Raw genomic sequence first — 14,899 nt, 5'->3', positions numbered from 1 at the left:
CTCTTGATCAGTTCCACATAGCTCTGAAAGAGTCAATGCTGGAGATAGAACTCTTGCTTGGGCTCTGGGGTTCATTCATTACTGATTCCCACTTCCACTCAGAAAACTGAATTCAGCCCCAGGGTAAGTAGGTATAACTCATAGTGAGGTGAGACCACTACCAGTGAATTTAAACATGGTTATTTTTGTGGTGTGCGCTAAAGCCAACCCCAGCACAGTTCTGCAAAACACAATTCATTTGTCTATACTAGCTAGGCACAAGACTCTCACTATCAAGAGCTGAATTAAAAAATAGTTCTGGCTAAACAGCTTAAACTGGACTGTAGGCAGGACCTGAGACATTAGCCACACAAATGCAGCATCACTCCAACAGCTGAAGTCTGAACAAAAATTGGTCAGTGCCAATGTGGGAAGAAGCAAGGCTATGGGAGGAAATACTGATTGTTCAAATGGATTAAGATTATGTTGTCTTTACAGTTTAGTATTCCCACTAAGGACATATTACCTGTGTGCAAAGACTGGCATAGAAGCCGATGAGTGGATTAAGATACTGCGATGGAAATTGGTAAGGAAATAGTGTGTTAAATGGCAGTGTTGGCAGAAGGCTAGTCCCTAGGATTTAGCACACCAAAAAAAAAAAAAAAATTCAGACAAGCATTTGTTGGCTCTTTTCTATATGTACATGTATAACAGATAGATGTATTTACCAAACAATGCATTAATGCGAGGTATGATTGCATTGCCATGCCCTTGTTGAAACTATATAGTCTTCACCATTTTGAACTACCATAGACCAAGTTGTCATCCTAGATATTTTTTTTTTTAATTCTTAAATGATGGATTTATTTCCAGTGCTACAGAAATATCATTGTAGAGTTGGTCTGAGATTCTCTGCACAATGAGGTATTCTCCTTCCTAATGTGTGTACACCATCCAAATGTACACTAAGCAATTTTTTTATATGTAAAAATGCTCCAAAAAGGGCTCTGCTTGCGTATATAAAATACATTAAACAGTAATCTCCAACAGAGTGTTGGCAACTCTTATGGTTTTATCATTAATCTCATGATTCTTGGTGTTTTTCTTAAACACCTGACATCATGTTGTTATGTGAAAATCTGTTTTCATGAGGAGGAAAAGCGACTTTCTAGCCATCATGGTAGCAAAGAAAAGCTTGAAAAATTAGAAGGAACATAAAAAGAACCCAAATTCTTATATATTTAATTGATGATTTTAGGGACCCAACTCATGATCATTTTTGACTGGCTGGGGTTGGCAATGCTGTGAACAAATTGAGAAAGTATTGGTCCCACTAAGTTAAAATTTCAGTGAGCCAGTCTGAACCTTCAAAGATTAGCATGCAACTTCTATTGACTTCAGTGAGAACTGCATGCTTGGGATCTATTCCACTACATGTATAACACATTATGAAACCTATACATATGTACTTTGTGAGGCCTATAAAGTGAATAAGACTGCTTTTTATGAGGTATACATTCAGGGGGAAAGTAAGGCAGTATAGTGTACTGATAAAAAGTGCCCACCAGTACAGCTGACTTTAAAGTGCTGCCACGGCAAAGGACCTTCTTTAAAGCGCTGCCAGGGCAGTGCTTTAATGCTCTTCCCCCTTTTGCCCCCACAGGCTGCCAATGGGGGGCGGGGGTGGCAGCAAAAGGAGCAGCTGCCCTGGGGCCGGTAGTTTAAAAGGGCCTGGGGCGCTGGCCACCACTAATGCATCAGCAGCCAGAGCCCTGGGCCCTTTAAATCACTGCTGAGCCCCAAGCAGCGCGGGCCAGGCAGGACAGATGGGCTGGCTGGGCGACGCTGATCCCCAGCCTGACCCCTTCCGGGGCAGGGGAGAAAAGCCAGCCCCTTTACCGGTAAGAGTTCAATTTTACTTTCACCCCTGTATACATTCCATAATGGTAAGTACATTACATGACATTTGTCACCACCACATTGATCTCTCCGCTTACACGTTCAGCCCCTTACTACTATCCTTTTTGTCTTGCCTAGTTAGACTGTACACTCTTTAGTGCAAGGTGTGTCTACTATGTTTTGTGCAGTGCCTGGTACAATGTGGCTCACTATTCTTGGTTGGTCCCTAGGCACTGTTGTAATAAACATGATTAATAATAAGATACTAAGGCATATATATAGCATAGTTCCTTTAAAAGTGCATCTGCCATATGGGAAGGGCATTAGGTTTGTTCCCAGGATCTTGTTTGTTGGAATTCCCCTGCATGTCTGTAAATCCCCAACAGAGAAGACTAACTAGACTTGATCTACAGTTTAAAAGCATTGCATTAAGAGACACACACACAAAACTGGTTAAGCATTTTGAATGTGCATATTCTACAGTACTGTTGTCTTGAGTGCCTTTTGTGTTCCTAATCTTGTACAGAACACAGGAAGAGACATAGCCAGTGCACTGAGGGAATTTTTTACCTAGACTGTAGATAATACAGGACCACACAAACAGCATACATTGGGTGATCAGGTGAGAGTCAGGAAGGCAGGGCAATGTGTTATAAATCTAACTTGCTTAAAAATCAGCAGCTAGTATTTTATCTATCTGCCCAATTTTTATTTTCTTTGATATTTCTTTTTAACTAGCCACATATATGAACAAGTAATGGATTGTCTTTTGTTTCAGTCACAAATAAGAAAACAACAGGACCAGCGTGATGCTACCTCCACTCCGTAGTTATTCCTCGAAGTAATTTCCTCAGCAAGGTTCAGCCTTCAACATTGAGTTTGTCACTTCACACGAGGGCAGTTTCAACACATGCATTACCTACGGTGTACAGCTACATACTTTCATATGTAGGATTAATGCTAGATGGACTCTTTCAGAATGTGAAATGTTATCAGGGAAAACTGTTGCATCCTAACAGTGCTGGTTCCCTACCCAGTCACATTCTTAATGCACATTTAATTCAACCACCTAGGCTGTTTACTTATGGATCACAAAAGTGGTCAGTATTTGACACTTTTGGTACAGTAGTAAAGCACTCATGTTAGCTTCATTGAGCTTCTGTAATAAATACATAACTAACTACTAGCAACAGGGGTTAGCCCACTCATTTGAAATCAGCTATATTCTGGAAACCTTAAATAGTGCTTTTGCATTGTGGTTTAAGGGTTTAAATCCTAGAGAAAAATTATGGCTCCAGAATGGATTTTTTTCACTGTGAACCTGACTAGAGTATATTTTTGTAATTAACATGAGTCCCTGTTACATGGAAAATATAAACTTAATATTTTTAAAGCCCAGTGTCAAAGTGGTTGATAAATAATACTTGGTTTTGGTGAAAGCTATTAGTGTGTGGTCTAATCCTACATTTTGGCAGTGGTAGCTGCAAGTGCGTAGATTGCCACTCTCTCTGTTAGACGTACTATATTGAGAGCATCCTTGCTTATACATTGGGGTGATAAGGGCACAGGGCACTTGGACCCCAGCTTCTCCATTCCCAGTATGCTCATGAAGGAGTAGCTATAGGTGGCCATGGAATGAGGAGAGAATGCTCTACAGCTAGCAAAGTCCTTGGTCCCCATGGGGTGTGTAGTGGAATTCTAGCAGAGGCGTGTGCCCTTCACTTACCCACATGAAGATGATCGTTAAATTTTACACATTTCTGCTAGCAGCATCTGCTCGTAATGATCTTTTCCTTGGTTAGTATTGAGAGTTTACAAGCAGAAGCTATTCATTTTAGTTGATTAGGTTTGTGTGTTTTGGGAATCGGGGCAAAGGGATAAGAAACAAGTTATATTCTGAAAATTAATTGTACAGCATGTGGCAGCTATCCAGACAAAGAAAGCAGGGATCATGAAGTTGTTTTTAAATATCAAATTAGCTTGAATTGTACCTGCTCAAAAATATTTTACATGAGACAAGGACATTTTATGTTCTCCTGCCATATAAACTGCTGTGGCATTTTTAAAATAAAGCTTGCACACCAACCGGTTTAATTTTCCATAGCTGCCTTTACTGTGTGAAGAGAGGTACCTGAGCCTGGAAAAACAAGAGCCTCCATTATGATAGAGGAAGAATTCAGAATTGTAATTACAGGAATAGTATTTTGTTTTAACTTAGATGTTCACAGTATTTGATGTTTTTTGTATAGACTAAATATTTTAAAATGTCTGAGTAAACACAGTTTCACCATACTATTAAAAAGGTACTCTATTTTATAAAATTTTGTTGCTAACTTCCTTGACTGCATGCATCACAATCGAAGTTTTAATAATGATTTCCCTCTCCTTTTTCCTCCAAAGAAATTATAAGATAACTGCAATAGAGTAGAAATACTTGATACAACCCTGTTGGTAAGCCAACAGTAGTCATGCTTCTCTACTAACGGATGGGAAATCCTGTGTGAAGTCAAATCATCTCACAATCAGAGCTTCTTCCTATGAGAACAGGCCAGATTGCAGAACATACACTACCTCTCTCAAACAATCACAAACTGAAGCCAGGTTAGAATACAGCTCGCGGCTTTTCAAATGGAGCTTCACACAGATAGGATGTTACACTGGTTGATCAGGGGTCTACATTGGCTGATTAGTTTCTATATGGAATTTAAAGTATTTGCAGATGTTTTGGGACTAGATTATCTGAAAAATCTTTCTTAAAAAAGACATTATACAGCCTCAAGTGTTTTTACTTATAGAAGGCCAACATGTGTAGAGGTTGACATTGGACAGCAAATGATGCAAGTTTTGATAGAAATTCAAAGATGAGCTCTAGATGAGATCCACACATGTTATTTTTCAGCCCACAAATTATCCAAGTTGTACATTTATAAAGCAACAAGGGAGACAGTTATCTGCATGGAAAAGCAGGTTTACCAGCAATATTTTAGGACAGTTATAAAATGGATCAGGTTACAACATTTTTAAAAATATTGTTTTATTTCGACATTTACTTAGGAAAACCTAAAAATAGATGAGATCAAGTGTTACCACTAACATAGCCACAAATACCAGAACAAAAGACAAAACATGGGTATCACACCTACACTCTACAAAAGAAATACAAGAAAGTGCAACACTGATTGGGCACTTGTACCCAGTAATAAGGAAAACGCTTGAAGCTGTAACTTATATAGAAATAGCAGCATCCTTCTCCTATACCCAGGAAGCTCACATTCAGATTAGTAGTATTCCTTTACCGAAGAGTCACAAAAATAGAAAAATATGGACTAGTTATTGATTGTACTGCTAGGACTGCCAGCATATTTTCTCTTTTTCCTAGCACATGCAAAGAAGCAATGAAGACAATGAAAATTAATTCTACTTCCCCACTGTGTAGTGGTGGCTAGTGAGAGGGTAAACCCTATTTCAATACTTCATTTCCTGTACAGCAAGGGAGCTGTGGGTCACTTATCTGGACCGACAGTATGCGGATACCGGTCAACTCTGTTAAACCTGATCCTTAGTAAGGGCTCCACTGGAGCCATTTGCTGGTCTCTCCAGTACTGCACAATACAAGACACATGGCCAAAGAGTCTATCTACAAGACACTAGTATCTCATTTCCAGTTCAGCACTATGTACAAATTTAATCTTAAATATTTAGTACAATGGGGGAAGTGATATTTCCTCTCAAACATTTGTTGTTTTGTAGGCTGAGAATTATTAAATCTTTATGTCCCATTGGGTAGTGAAGAGATGCCGCATTTTGATGACACCATCAGGTTAAGAAACCTCTACAACCTGCCTCAACTCTTCAAACAAGGGAGCAAGCTCTTTCTCTAAGCTGACGATCAATCCTGTAACAATAAGAAGAGGAGATACAAAATAGTTACACTACACAGCATCCATCAAGCCTCTCTCCAAAGCAGTCAATAATAATGAAAGTGTTTATAAAACTAAACTGATTTCACTTCAGCTTATCACTCTGCAAGGAAGCAGCATATGAGAGCTAATCACAGCAGTGACCAGCAATTGCCACTGTAATTAAGTGCCCTCTCATCTCTTCCTCTTTGAGTCACAGATGGGGGAATCAAATAAGAGCAAAACAGGGCAGAAAAGTCCCCAGAACAGGAACAGAGCCAATGCAAGCAGTCTTCCTCTTCACTGGCAGCTGCAGCATCGCTTCCACGCCATGCGGGTTCTGGGAAGTAGTGGGAGAACGTGTATGTTGGAAAGTCAGAGAACAATGACTACAAAAGAGGATTTCCTCTGGAACAAGCAGAGAGTTAAGTGGACACATTGGAGTGCCCAATTCAGAGTCCTGCATAACTGAAGGGCATAATTTTGAGACCAGATGTTGCACAGGTCAACAGAGGGCAAAAATCTGGCCTGCAGAATCTTTGTACCATCATCCTTATCACTAGCAAAAAGTATTAAGCACTAATGTGCTAAGCTGTTTAAGACAAAACAGTACCTTCCCTGCAGACCTTAGCATCCAACAGACAAAAATGAAGACTAGACACCGTGAAGCCTGGAGGACAGAATAATGTAGAGGCTTTTGTTTGTTTTTGTTTTCATGTTTGTGGGCACTGAGGGAGAAGAAAGATTGTCAACCATTTGTATTGTGGGGTCATTACCAGTGCATTTTCCAAATAAGTGAGGTTCACATCCTGTTTAAGGTAATGCATTATTAGAACATGTGGGGAAATGAATTGCTTCTAAGAAAGATCATAGGTATTTTTGAAAATTTTGCCAAACTCCTATTTTCAAAAGTTTCAAATATCAGACCCATTGGGACTTACACAGTTTTGAAAATTTTACTGAAAATACTTTTTTCCAATCAACCATGACCCTTTTTATCAGAGTCCATGCTGCTAACAAATGAATATGCAGTTGTGTAATGAATACGGACCTAAGTTTATGTAACTCATTTTTCAAATGAATTATTTTAAGTCTTTTACTGAAAATATATCACTCTAGTCATAACAGTTTAGGAAATTACTGATAATGAAAACGTACCGGTATTGGCATTGCTGCTAGCAATGAAGCTTACTACCAAAGGTAACCGATTGAACTGGACCACCTTAAAAACACAAAAACAGAAGAAGTTCCTCAAAAATCAATATGCTGCTTGTCAAAAAATAAAGTGTAAAATTTGCTATACTCATTCCCTAATCCTGCAGTCCTTATTCATGCAACTGGTCCCATCAATTTAAATTATAAATAGGAAAAAGGACTGGCTTTTATGTATATGTTTTAAAGATTCAGAGTTTAAAGGTGCTAGCAGAGATAGACAGCAATCCCATTTTGTGACTCACAGATATGTACAGTATTGTGTACCCATTGTGAAATCTAACCAAATTTAAAAGCTGCAGCATAGTGTGTATGTTATTTCCTCCCTCTTGTTACATGATTAAATAAATAAATACTATTCAGGGGAAGGAGTGACAAAGAATAATTCAGAAATGCTGAACATATGCTAGTACTGTCAAAAGTATGTCAGGCCAATGCAGTCAGGGTCTAACAGCTACTTTTTTGCATTTATTTTCCATCAAACAAAGCTGAATATAGCAAATCTAAACAGTTATGCTTTTTTCATTTGTTTGTATCAACGCCCATCTGTAAAATTCTGCTCATCAATCCATTGTGAACTGAGCAGGAGTGTGAATCTGTTGAAGGATGATGGATGTCAGCAGACACATGAAAAAAAAAAATCAAGTTTATAAACGGTGAACTGTTCTATGTAAATTTCCTTGCCCGGACACTTCCTGAAGCAGGATTTAATGGGTACACAGGTTAAAGTGGACAGAAACCCCAGCTTGTTCAGCAGTATCGCTGATCACATGTATAAATATGTACATTTTGTTTTTCCAAGATAAATATTTTTAAATGGTGAGCAATAAGCACAAAATTTAGAATGGTAGATATTAAGAGATTTGCAACAGGCACCATCTGCTGGAGCACACAGTGACCTTCAAGTACTGTCCTGAACCAGTAACTCATTATTGATGCTGAGAAACAAAAGCTAATTCCAACGAATATCGCAAAAATACAGCATAACCAGCTCTTACATATTTTAGGAAAACAAAACACACGTTTAAATATAATCGAACCCCAGTATAAAGCCAGCACAGAGTTTAAAAAAACAAAACAGAAATCATGTAGGACAGCTCTGGCCAACAGACTCTTACCTGGTATGTGTTGTAGTAACAGATGATACTCTTGTTTTTTGAAAGCCCTAGTTTGCTGCCCTGGTCTGTTGCAAGTGCAAAGGTGGACAAGAAACCAGGTCTAAGTGCATGCTCTGGAGCATTATCATTGGCAACTGGAACAAAACATATTTTACATTCCTACGTGATCTTTGTACATATGGGAAGGGCATCCTGCATCTGAGGCAACAGTAAACTAGATTAGATCTCATACACATCAAACTGCCCCTACCTGCTTCCCACCTTCCCTCAATAATGAAGGCCTATTGATGTGCCTTGGAAGATGTTTTACTCTGTATATCTTTATCACATCAGCAGCAAGCTTTCCTAACATTCTGAGGATGGTTTATTTTCTATATGCTTGTTTGCTGCACCATGATCTGTGCTGATGCTGTTTTGTTTTATTGTGTCACTTGCAACAGCATGCAAGACCCATCCCATTTCACCCATATCATGCAACTTCAGATTCACACATACATGCAACTCCTACTGAGCATCATTAAATGAGATGGAACATAAAAACCATCTTTAGATTCTTAACTTACACCACTGTGCCTGTAGCACTAGATGTCTCACACTACTACCGGAAAGTAAGGTAAGGATAGCACAATCCTGATGCAAACAAATTCAGAATTAAGTCAACAGCAGTTGGTACATCTATCTGTGGGTAGCACTTGGTCATATCAGATTTCTAAACCAAACCTGGTATTGTCTACCAATCTCAAAGCAGCTTTAAGGTATAAACTCGTTACATGATTCCAGCTCTCTTCACTGATGCCATGGTAAGGTGCCTACAGACTATGGTTTTAAACACGCTGCATGTACCTAGATAGAGGGCTCCCTTTAAGAGATAATTTAGTGTTCAATAAATCCTTGTTAAAATGTCCCAAATTTGAGCATGTCTGACTTAATGCTTAGATCAACCTCCAATATTTACAGTAAACTAAAAACCCGACAGGAGGAAGAGTCTTCTCTCCATTAGGAAGCCAATTTTTTGTCTTTCAATTAAAGATGTCCATTAGGGATCAGATGTTATGATTTACCTTTGATAACAGGCACACCATCTCTGTCTGACACTAAAATAGCATGAAGACCTTCAACACTAGAGGAAATAAAATAAAACTGTTGTTTTTACCCAGTTTAAATGTTGGCAGTGAGATTCATTTTATTCAGCAAACACATACGAAAGTGAAAACAGGAGAGGTAGCAATGAGAGATGTGATAGTGCAAGGAGTGCCCACCATTAATCTAGCTTTCATTATGTGATATCCAAGGGACCACAGGCAGCCTTCTACTAGAAATTGTGGAGGTCCTTCAGCTTCAGTAAGGGGACTGCTATTGGAGGTAGTCCCTTAGTGCAGTTTTCACAAAGCCAGTATGAAGTGTTGCTTGAATTCGAATAAAATTATTCCAGTAACAGGAGCTTTTTTTAACCCTATTATTTAACACTTAAAATGAAGTGAAGAGTAGAGTACTGTACTTCTTTTGGAGTGGACAGATGGAAAAGTTTGAGTTATTTCCACCTGAACTGACTTAACTCATTCAAAAACAACAGTGTACTAAGTTTCAAGATAACTGTGTCTTAATATTAAAGCTAGGTTAGCAAAAGTTAAGTTTTTGCAGCCAAATAAATATTATTCAGCGTATAGGAACCTGCAATCTAAAATGTAATAGATTCTTTTAAAAAAGTGTTCAGACAGTATGGACAGTCTGTTGGATTACTTTCACTAGAGCCCACTAAAATCCAGGTAAATATTAACATACATTAATTGCGAAGCAGCACAGAGTGTAAAGTGAACACTTTACTATAGCATGATAGCTATGTTACCTTGGTAATTTTTTGTACAGAAACCTTTTCAGGTCCTACAAAGAAAAATAAGAGTATGAAATATGATTATTTTGAAAAATAAAGCACATGTATGAAACTTCCACAATTTTAATCACAGTAGAAACCATTTGCGTCATTTAAAAAAAAAAACTTCCTCTTCTGTTCTACCACAAAACACTTATTTTAAATTGCATTGTGTGAAGTATTTTGAATTATAACTGATCAGCTCCCGCACCCTACTCTTTGGTGGTTGTATATAAAAATAGTCTTGAGTTCCAGAATTTACATATTATAGTACTCATATAACAGAATTAAAGGAATAAGTAAATCATTTCAGTGGCTGAAAATGTACATACTGATATTTGTTAACTACCTAAAATGCATCCAATACATTTAGTGAAGTGGCAGCAAGCATATTGTTGCATTTCTCTGTCCTCCCTAAGTGTTTTAAATATAATGTTTCATGTTAAACACACTAAATACAAAGCGCTTGAATATTTTAATATAGTCGCAGCTACAAATGCATATCCCAGACACATGTGAACTTTGTTTTAGTGTCTTCCAAATATAATCACTTTACAAGTTACTGAACAAAGAGTAGATTCTCTCCCCTTTTGCATAATCATGTCATTCTCAATCAATCAAGACCTGTTCCCCTTTCAAAGTCTTCTAAGGCCTTAGTCCTGCAAACACTTTAGCTCATGCATAACTTTACTGACATCAGTATTCACACTGAACTGAATGAGGTTTCATAAGGGTGTGTCCACATGGATCTGTTTACAGGATTGGGGCCGTAAAGTAAGCTTTTTTGGACAAGGTCTATAGTTTCTTCCTGTTTGGTAGCTTTCACAAATAGTGAAACAATCCCTCCCGCCCCCCCCAACAAAAACAAACAAACAAACAAAACCATATAATTACAAAGACAAAATATTTTCAAACAGAAATGTGTATTTTCAAAATACTTACGTCAGCCATGGTTAGAAACTTTTGGAAAAAAAGTGATCAGATGTACTGTCAAAGTTCCTGAAAAATAAGAGTCAACATTAGTCAAGCATATAAGCTTTTATGACCTCCTTCTCTCTCTTGCTCTCTTTTTTGCCTACTCTCACACAAAATTAAGAAGGGAGAAGTGTCCCTATTAATTTGCAGCATCCTGTGGCTCTCCTTCTGGTGCCAATGTGAAGAGGATAAAGCTCACACTACCCTGCCCAACAGAATGAATCATTGGCATTAAACTGCTCTTCAAAGAAACTGACTTACCACAAGCTAAACACAAGCTGTTCCCCAGAAGGCCTTCCCCCACAAGCAGACCTGTTGCAACTGTCTCACCCATCTCAGTAGGAAACATAGGTCAAAAGCTGCATAAACTAGGTAAAGGGCGTCTCAGGGCAGATCTACACTTAAAAAGCTGCAGCAGCTCAGCTGCGCTGGTGTAATGCTTCTCCTGTCCGTGTAGTTCATCCACCTCCATGAGAAGTGGTAGCTATGTCGACAGGAGACGCTCTTGACACAGTAATATTTACACCAGGGGTTAGGTTGATATAACTGCATTGCTCAGGGATGTGGATTTTTCACATCCTTGAGCAATGTATCAGAGGGGTAGCCGCGTTAGTCTGGATCTGTAAAAGCAGCAAAGAATCCTGTGGCACCTTATAGACTAACAGACATTTTGGAGCATGAGCTTTTGTGGGTGAATACTCACTTCGTCAGATGCATGCACCCACGAAAGCTCATGCTTCAAAACGTCTGTTAGTCTATAAGGTACCATAGGATTCTTTGCTGCTTGAGCAATGTAGTTATACCGACGTAAGTTTGTAGTGTAGACCTGGCCTCAGTGATGGGGTGCTAAAGAGAGGAATGATTGTACGGTGAAGGTATGTACACATGTTATTCCTGGATACTCTCTACAATAAACTCTGCCAGCAAGTTTGTATGTTTCAATGGGACAACATTAGGCAGTTGTTAGTCTAGATATTTTCTGAGAGCTCTCTCTTTCCTGCCTCTGCTACAATCACTGAATCACATCAGACAGAGTGGGGTATATGGATGAGTTAGTCAGCTTAAACTCAATCCAGATAAGAGAGCTGTAATACTAGCACAACAGGGGAAGTAACTGAAAGCACTGTCCGTGCCTTACATGGAGTTCTCCCAGTGGTTTGTTACCAGAGCTTGCCATCTGGAAACCATGTTTGTTTCTGGATGTCCAGACAGCAGGAGTGTCAGTGTTGCAAACCCTGGCCACTGACTCTTCAGCTGCCTATGTACACTGTTCCTTTGGTCATACAGACAGTCAGTCATCTCTGTTTTTGTCATCATCCCACTGGAAACACCCGCCACATGGACTATTTCGAAAGGCAGTTTCAACTAACGTAGACTGCTGTCAGCATCATACGCAAGACAGGGGTGGTAACTGTCCCAGTCTACTCTGCACTGGTGAGGCCTCTGCTGGAGTACTGGGTCCAGTTTTGGGTATAACATTTTAGGAAATATGTGAACAAAATGGAGAGAGAGTCCAAAAAAGAGCAACAAAAACGACAGAAGGGTTAAAAAGCTCAACATATGAGAAAAGGTTAAAAAAAACAGGAGATGTTTAGTCTGAAGAAAAGACTGAGGTGGGAACTAACAGTCATCAGATATGTAAAAGGTTGTTAGAAGGAGAGGGATCAACTGTCCTCTGTGTCTATTTAAGAGTAAGATAAGAAGTAGTGGGCCTAACCTGCAGCAAGCGAGATTTAGGTTAAGTAGGAGGAAAAGCTTCCTAGCTGTAAGGATAGCTGAGAACTGGACCAGCTTTCCAAAGGAGGCTGTGGAATCCCCCTCACTGCAGGTTTTTAGAACAGGCTGGACAAACACCTCTCACGGCTAGTTTAGGTTTGCTGGCTCCTGCAGGGGTGGAGTGGGGTAGGGTCACTCAAGTCCTGCCTTTCTCTGATTCCACGAGGGAAGCCAGCCGGCAGGGGAGCAGATTGCACCTGCTCCCAAGGCAGGTCAAGGAGCGGGTCTGGCTACCCGAGAATCCCAGCCCCTCCTTGGGCTGTGCCCTGGCACCCGACAGGCCACAGGGCTCTCACAGCTGTGCACGGTGTGGCCAAGGACAGGCTGGGCTGCTCCCTGCCCCAGGGAGCACAGGTGCTGGAACTAGGGGTGCACCCGCACCCCCTGACTTGAAGCGGTTCCCATCATATCCAGGGGTCACCGTTTGCTTTTGTGGCGCTTAGCACCCCCCGCTCCCTACAAACTGTCCCATCGGCCCTCCCAAGGGGCTGGGGTTTGCGGAGCTCCGAGTCCCCCAGCCCCTGAACAGAGGGTTGGGGGGGGAGCCGGAGGGCCTATAATAACAATTACCACAACACATTACCTCTGCTGGGGGGTCCGCCCATCCACCCCCCCCCTTACCCCAGCGTCCAACAGGCCGCCCGCTTCTTCCGGAATTCCTCACAAAAATACCACAGATGACAGCAGCCGCTTCCCTTTAACCCTCAATCACATGATTCCCCACCCGAACGATCGCTTCTGCCCCCGCGCGCCGTCCTCACTTCCGGTGTAGCGTCAGATCGGTCTCCCTTGTACCTAGTGAGCATGCTCATATGTTTGCGCCTGCTCAGTGAGCGCAGCCAAAGGGCTGCGCTAGTGGGAGCGGGAGGAGACAAGCAAAGGGCCAAGCCGCGGGGGCATCTCTGCCTCCTTCCGCCCCAAGGGAAATCCTGCAGAGAGGGTCATGTGACTGCACTGGCGTAGGGACCGCGGCGCGGGAGGTGGCAGGAGGGGCTCGTGGTCGCGTCCTGGCCCCGCCTCAGGAGCCGCGCGCCCTGTTGTAGTGCTCGGGCTGTAGGGGCGCCTGCCAGGGGCACAGGGTGGGTGCTGGGCAGTGGGCCCCCGCACTCACTTCCAGCGGGATCCGGATGCAGCTGCTGCTGGCTCTGGCTTGGCAGGGATCCTGCAAAGGGCCCTGGGGGCTGTCGATGAATTGCCTGCCCTAACCCATTGTTCGGGGGGTGGTTTTCAGTGCGCAGCCTACACCCTTTGTAACACTTAGTAACCCTGAAACACACACACAATGAAAAGACCCTAATGCACGATGCAATTTATGGACAGCCCTTCTCATAGTGACACCGGCCTGTGTTGGGCCACGATGGTGGAAAAGACAAACTTCTCTCACCCACGTTGTATCTCTGATAGCGTGGGGCTACCAGAGCTACAACACCGCTGCAAACAATTCAACAGCTGATAGTTTGCATTGTGGAATCTCAGAGAATTTGATATTTCAGGGCAAAGGTAGGTTAGAGATTATTTGCATTTCCTCTGAAGTTCCTTTCAGCTGTGGAGTAAAATGACACACCATTTTAAAAATATAAATAATCCCCTCTTTAGCAGGTAGTTTGCTTTCATTCTCCTAAGGGCAGTCCAGCTCTTCCAAGTTTTCTGATTTTGGGAGTTAGGTAACTGGTTTAGGATTGAGACACTGTCCCATGAAAATGGAAGGGGATCACACTGAAAATCTGGCTGAGTTAGAGGTGCAGTCCTGTTCAACTCCAAATTTTAATATTTATTCATCACTAACAGCCATCCTCTAGAAAAAGATGTAAATGACATTATGCATAATTGTTATACAGGATAAATTATGTATATTTACACCACACGTGTTAGAAGGACTTGAAAAGAAAAAAAGCACATCCTGCTGAGCTGTTCAGCTCTGGTAAACCTAAATAGTTGCACTGAGTCCCAGTGGCCTCTAAGGAAAGGGATGCTGCACAAAATGGTGTGGTAACTTGGTAGGTCACTCTCCCAGCAAGATGGCAATGTGCTGCTGAAGATCTTGTCTTTTGCAAGAAATGCAAAACTGAAGTCCTGCTATTTAGTTAAGGTCATGTATGTTTCTTAAGATTAAGCCAAATTCCTGGCCCAATTCATGTTATGTAAATCCCAGCTATAATTTCGCCAGTGGT

General features: G+C 41.1%; 2 protein-coding genes across 3 annotated transcripts in view; one reads left to right on the top strand and one right to left on the bottom strand.

Annotated features, from left to right (window-relative positions):
- The window catches only part of DAPP1 (dual adaptor of phosphotyrosine and 3-phosphoinositides 1), a 52,454-nt gene extending 48,255 nt beyond the window's left edge, over positions 1–4,199 (top strand). The window contains exons 8-9 of the mRNA XM_050944476.1: positions 478–565; positions 2,657–4,199. Coding sequence (XP_050800433.1) covers positions 478–565; positions 2,657–2,707 — 139 coding nt within the window. The 3' untranslated portion in view covers positions 2,708–4,199. The remainder of the gene's footprint in view (positions 1–477; positions 566–2,656) is intronic.
- Positions 4,200–4,895: 696 nt separating this feature from the next.
- On the bottom strand, positions 4,896–13,501 carry LAMTOR3 (late endosomal/lysosomal adaptor, MAPK and MTOR activator 3). Of its 2 annotated transcripts, none has more exons than XM_050944488.1 (7): positions 13,350–13,501; positions 10,920–10,976; positions 9,954–9,988; positions 9,169–9,227; positions 8,108–8,172; positions 6,936–6,999; positions 4,896–5,773 (listed from the first exon to the last, which is right to left on the bottom strand). In XM_050944488.1, exons 2-7 carry the CDS (start codon positions 10,926–10,928, stop codon positions 5,700–5,702), a joined length of 306 nt encoding a protein of 101 aa, XP_050800445.1. In that variant the 5' UTR covers positions 10,929–10,976; positions 13,350–13,501; the 3' UTR covers positions 4,896–5,699. The 2 variants fall into 2 exon arrangements, with proteins under 2 accessions (XP_050800445.1, XP_050800444.1); XM_050944487.1 differs by having other exon boundaries at positions 8,108–8,241; positions 13,350–13,496.
- Positions 13,502–14,899: the final 1,398 nt, after the last annotated feature.

This window comes from Gopherus flavomarginatus, chromosome 3 (assembly GCF_025201925.1).
Source record: "Gopherus flavomarginatus isolate rGopFla2 chromosome 3, rGopFla2.mat.asm, whole genome shotgun sequence".
Taxonomy (NCBI): domain Eukaryota; kingdom Metazoa; phylum Chordata; order Testudines; family Testudinidae; genus Gopherus; species Gopherus flavomarginatus.
Note: the sequence above shows the minus strand (reverse complement) of the source record. Positions and strands in the feature narration are given on the sequence as shown.

Bases quoted from the DNA above. Each gene is read 5' to 3' on its own strand.
- LAMTOR3 (XM_050944487.1), bottom strand. The intron at 7,000-8,107 runs GTAAGAGTCTGT...TGTGTTTTTAAG, and splicing joins GTTACTACAACACATACCAG to GTGGTCCAGTTCAATCGGTT. The intron at 5,774-6,935 runs GTACGTTTTCAT...TTATTGTTACAG, and splicing joins TAGCAGCAATGCCAATACCG to GATTGATCGTCAGCTTAGAG.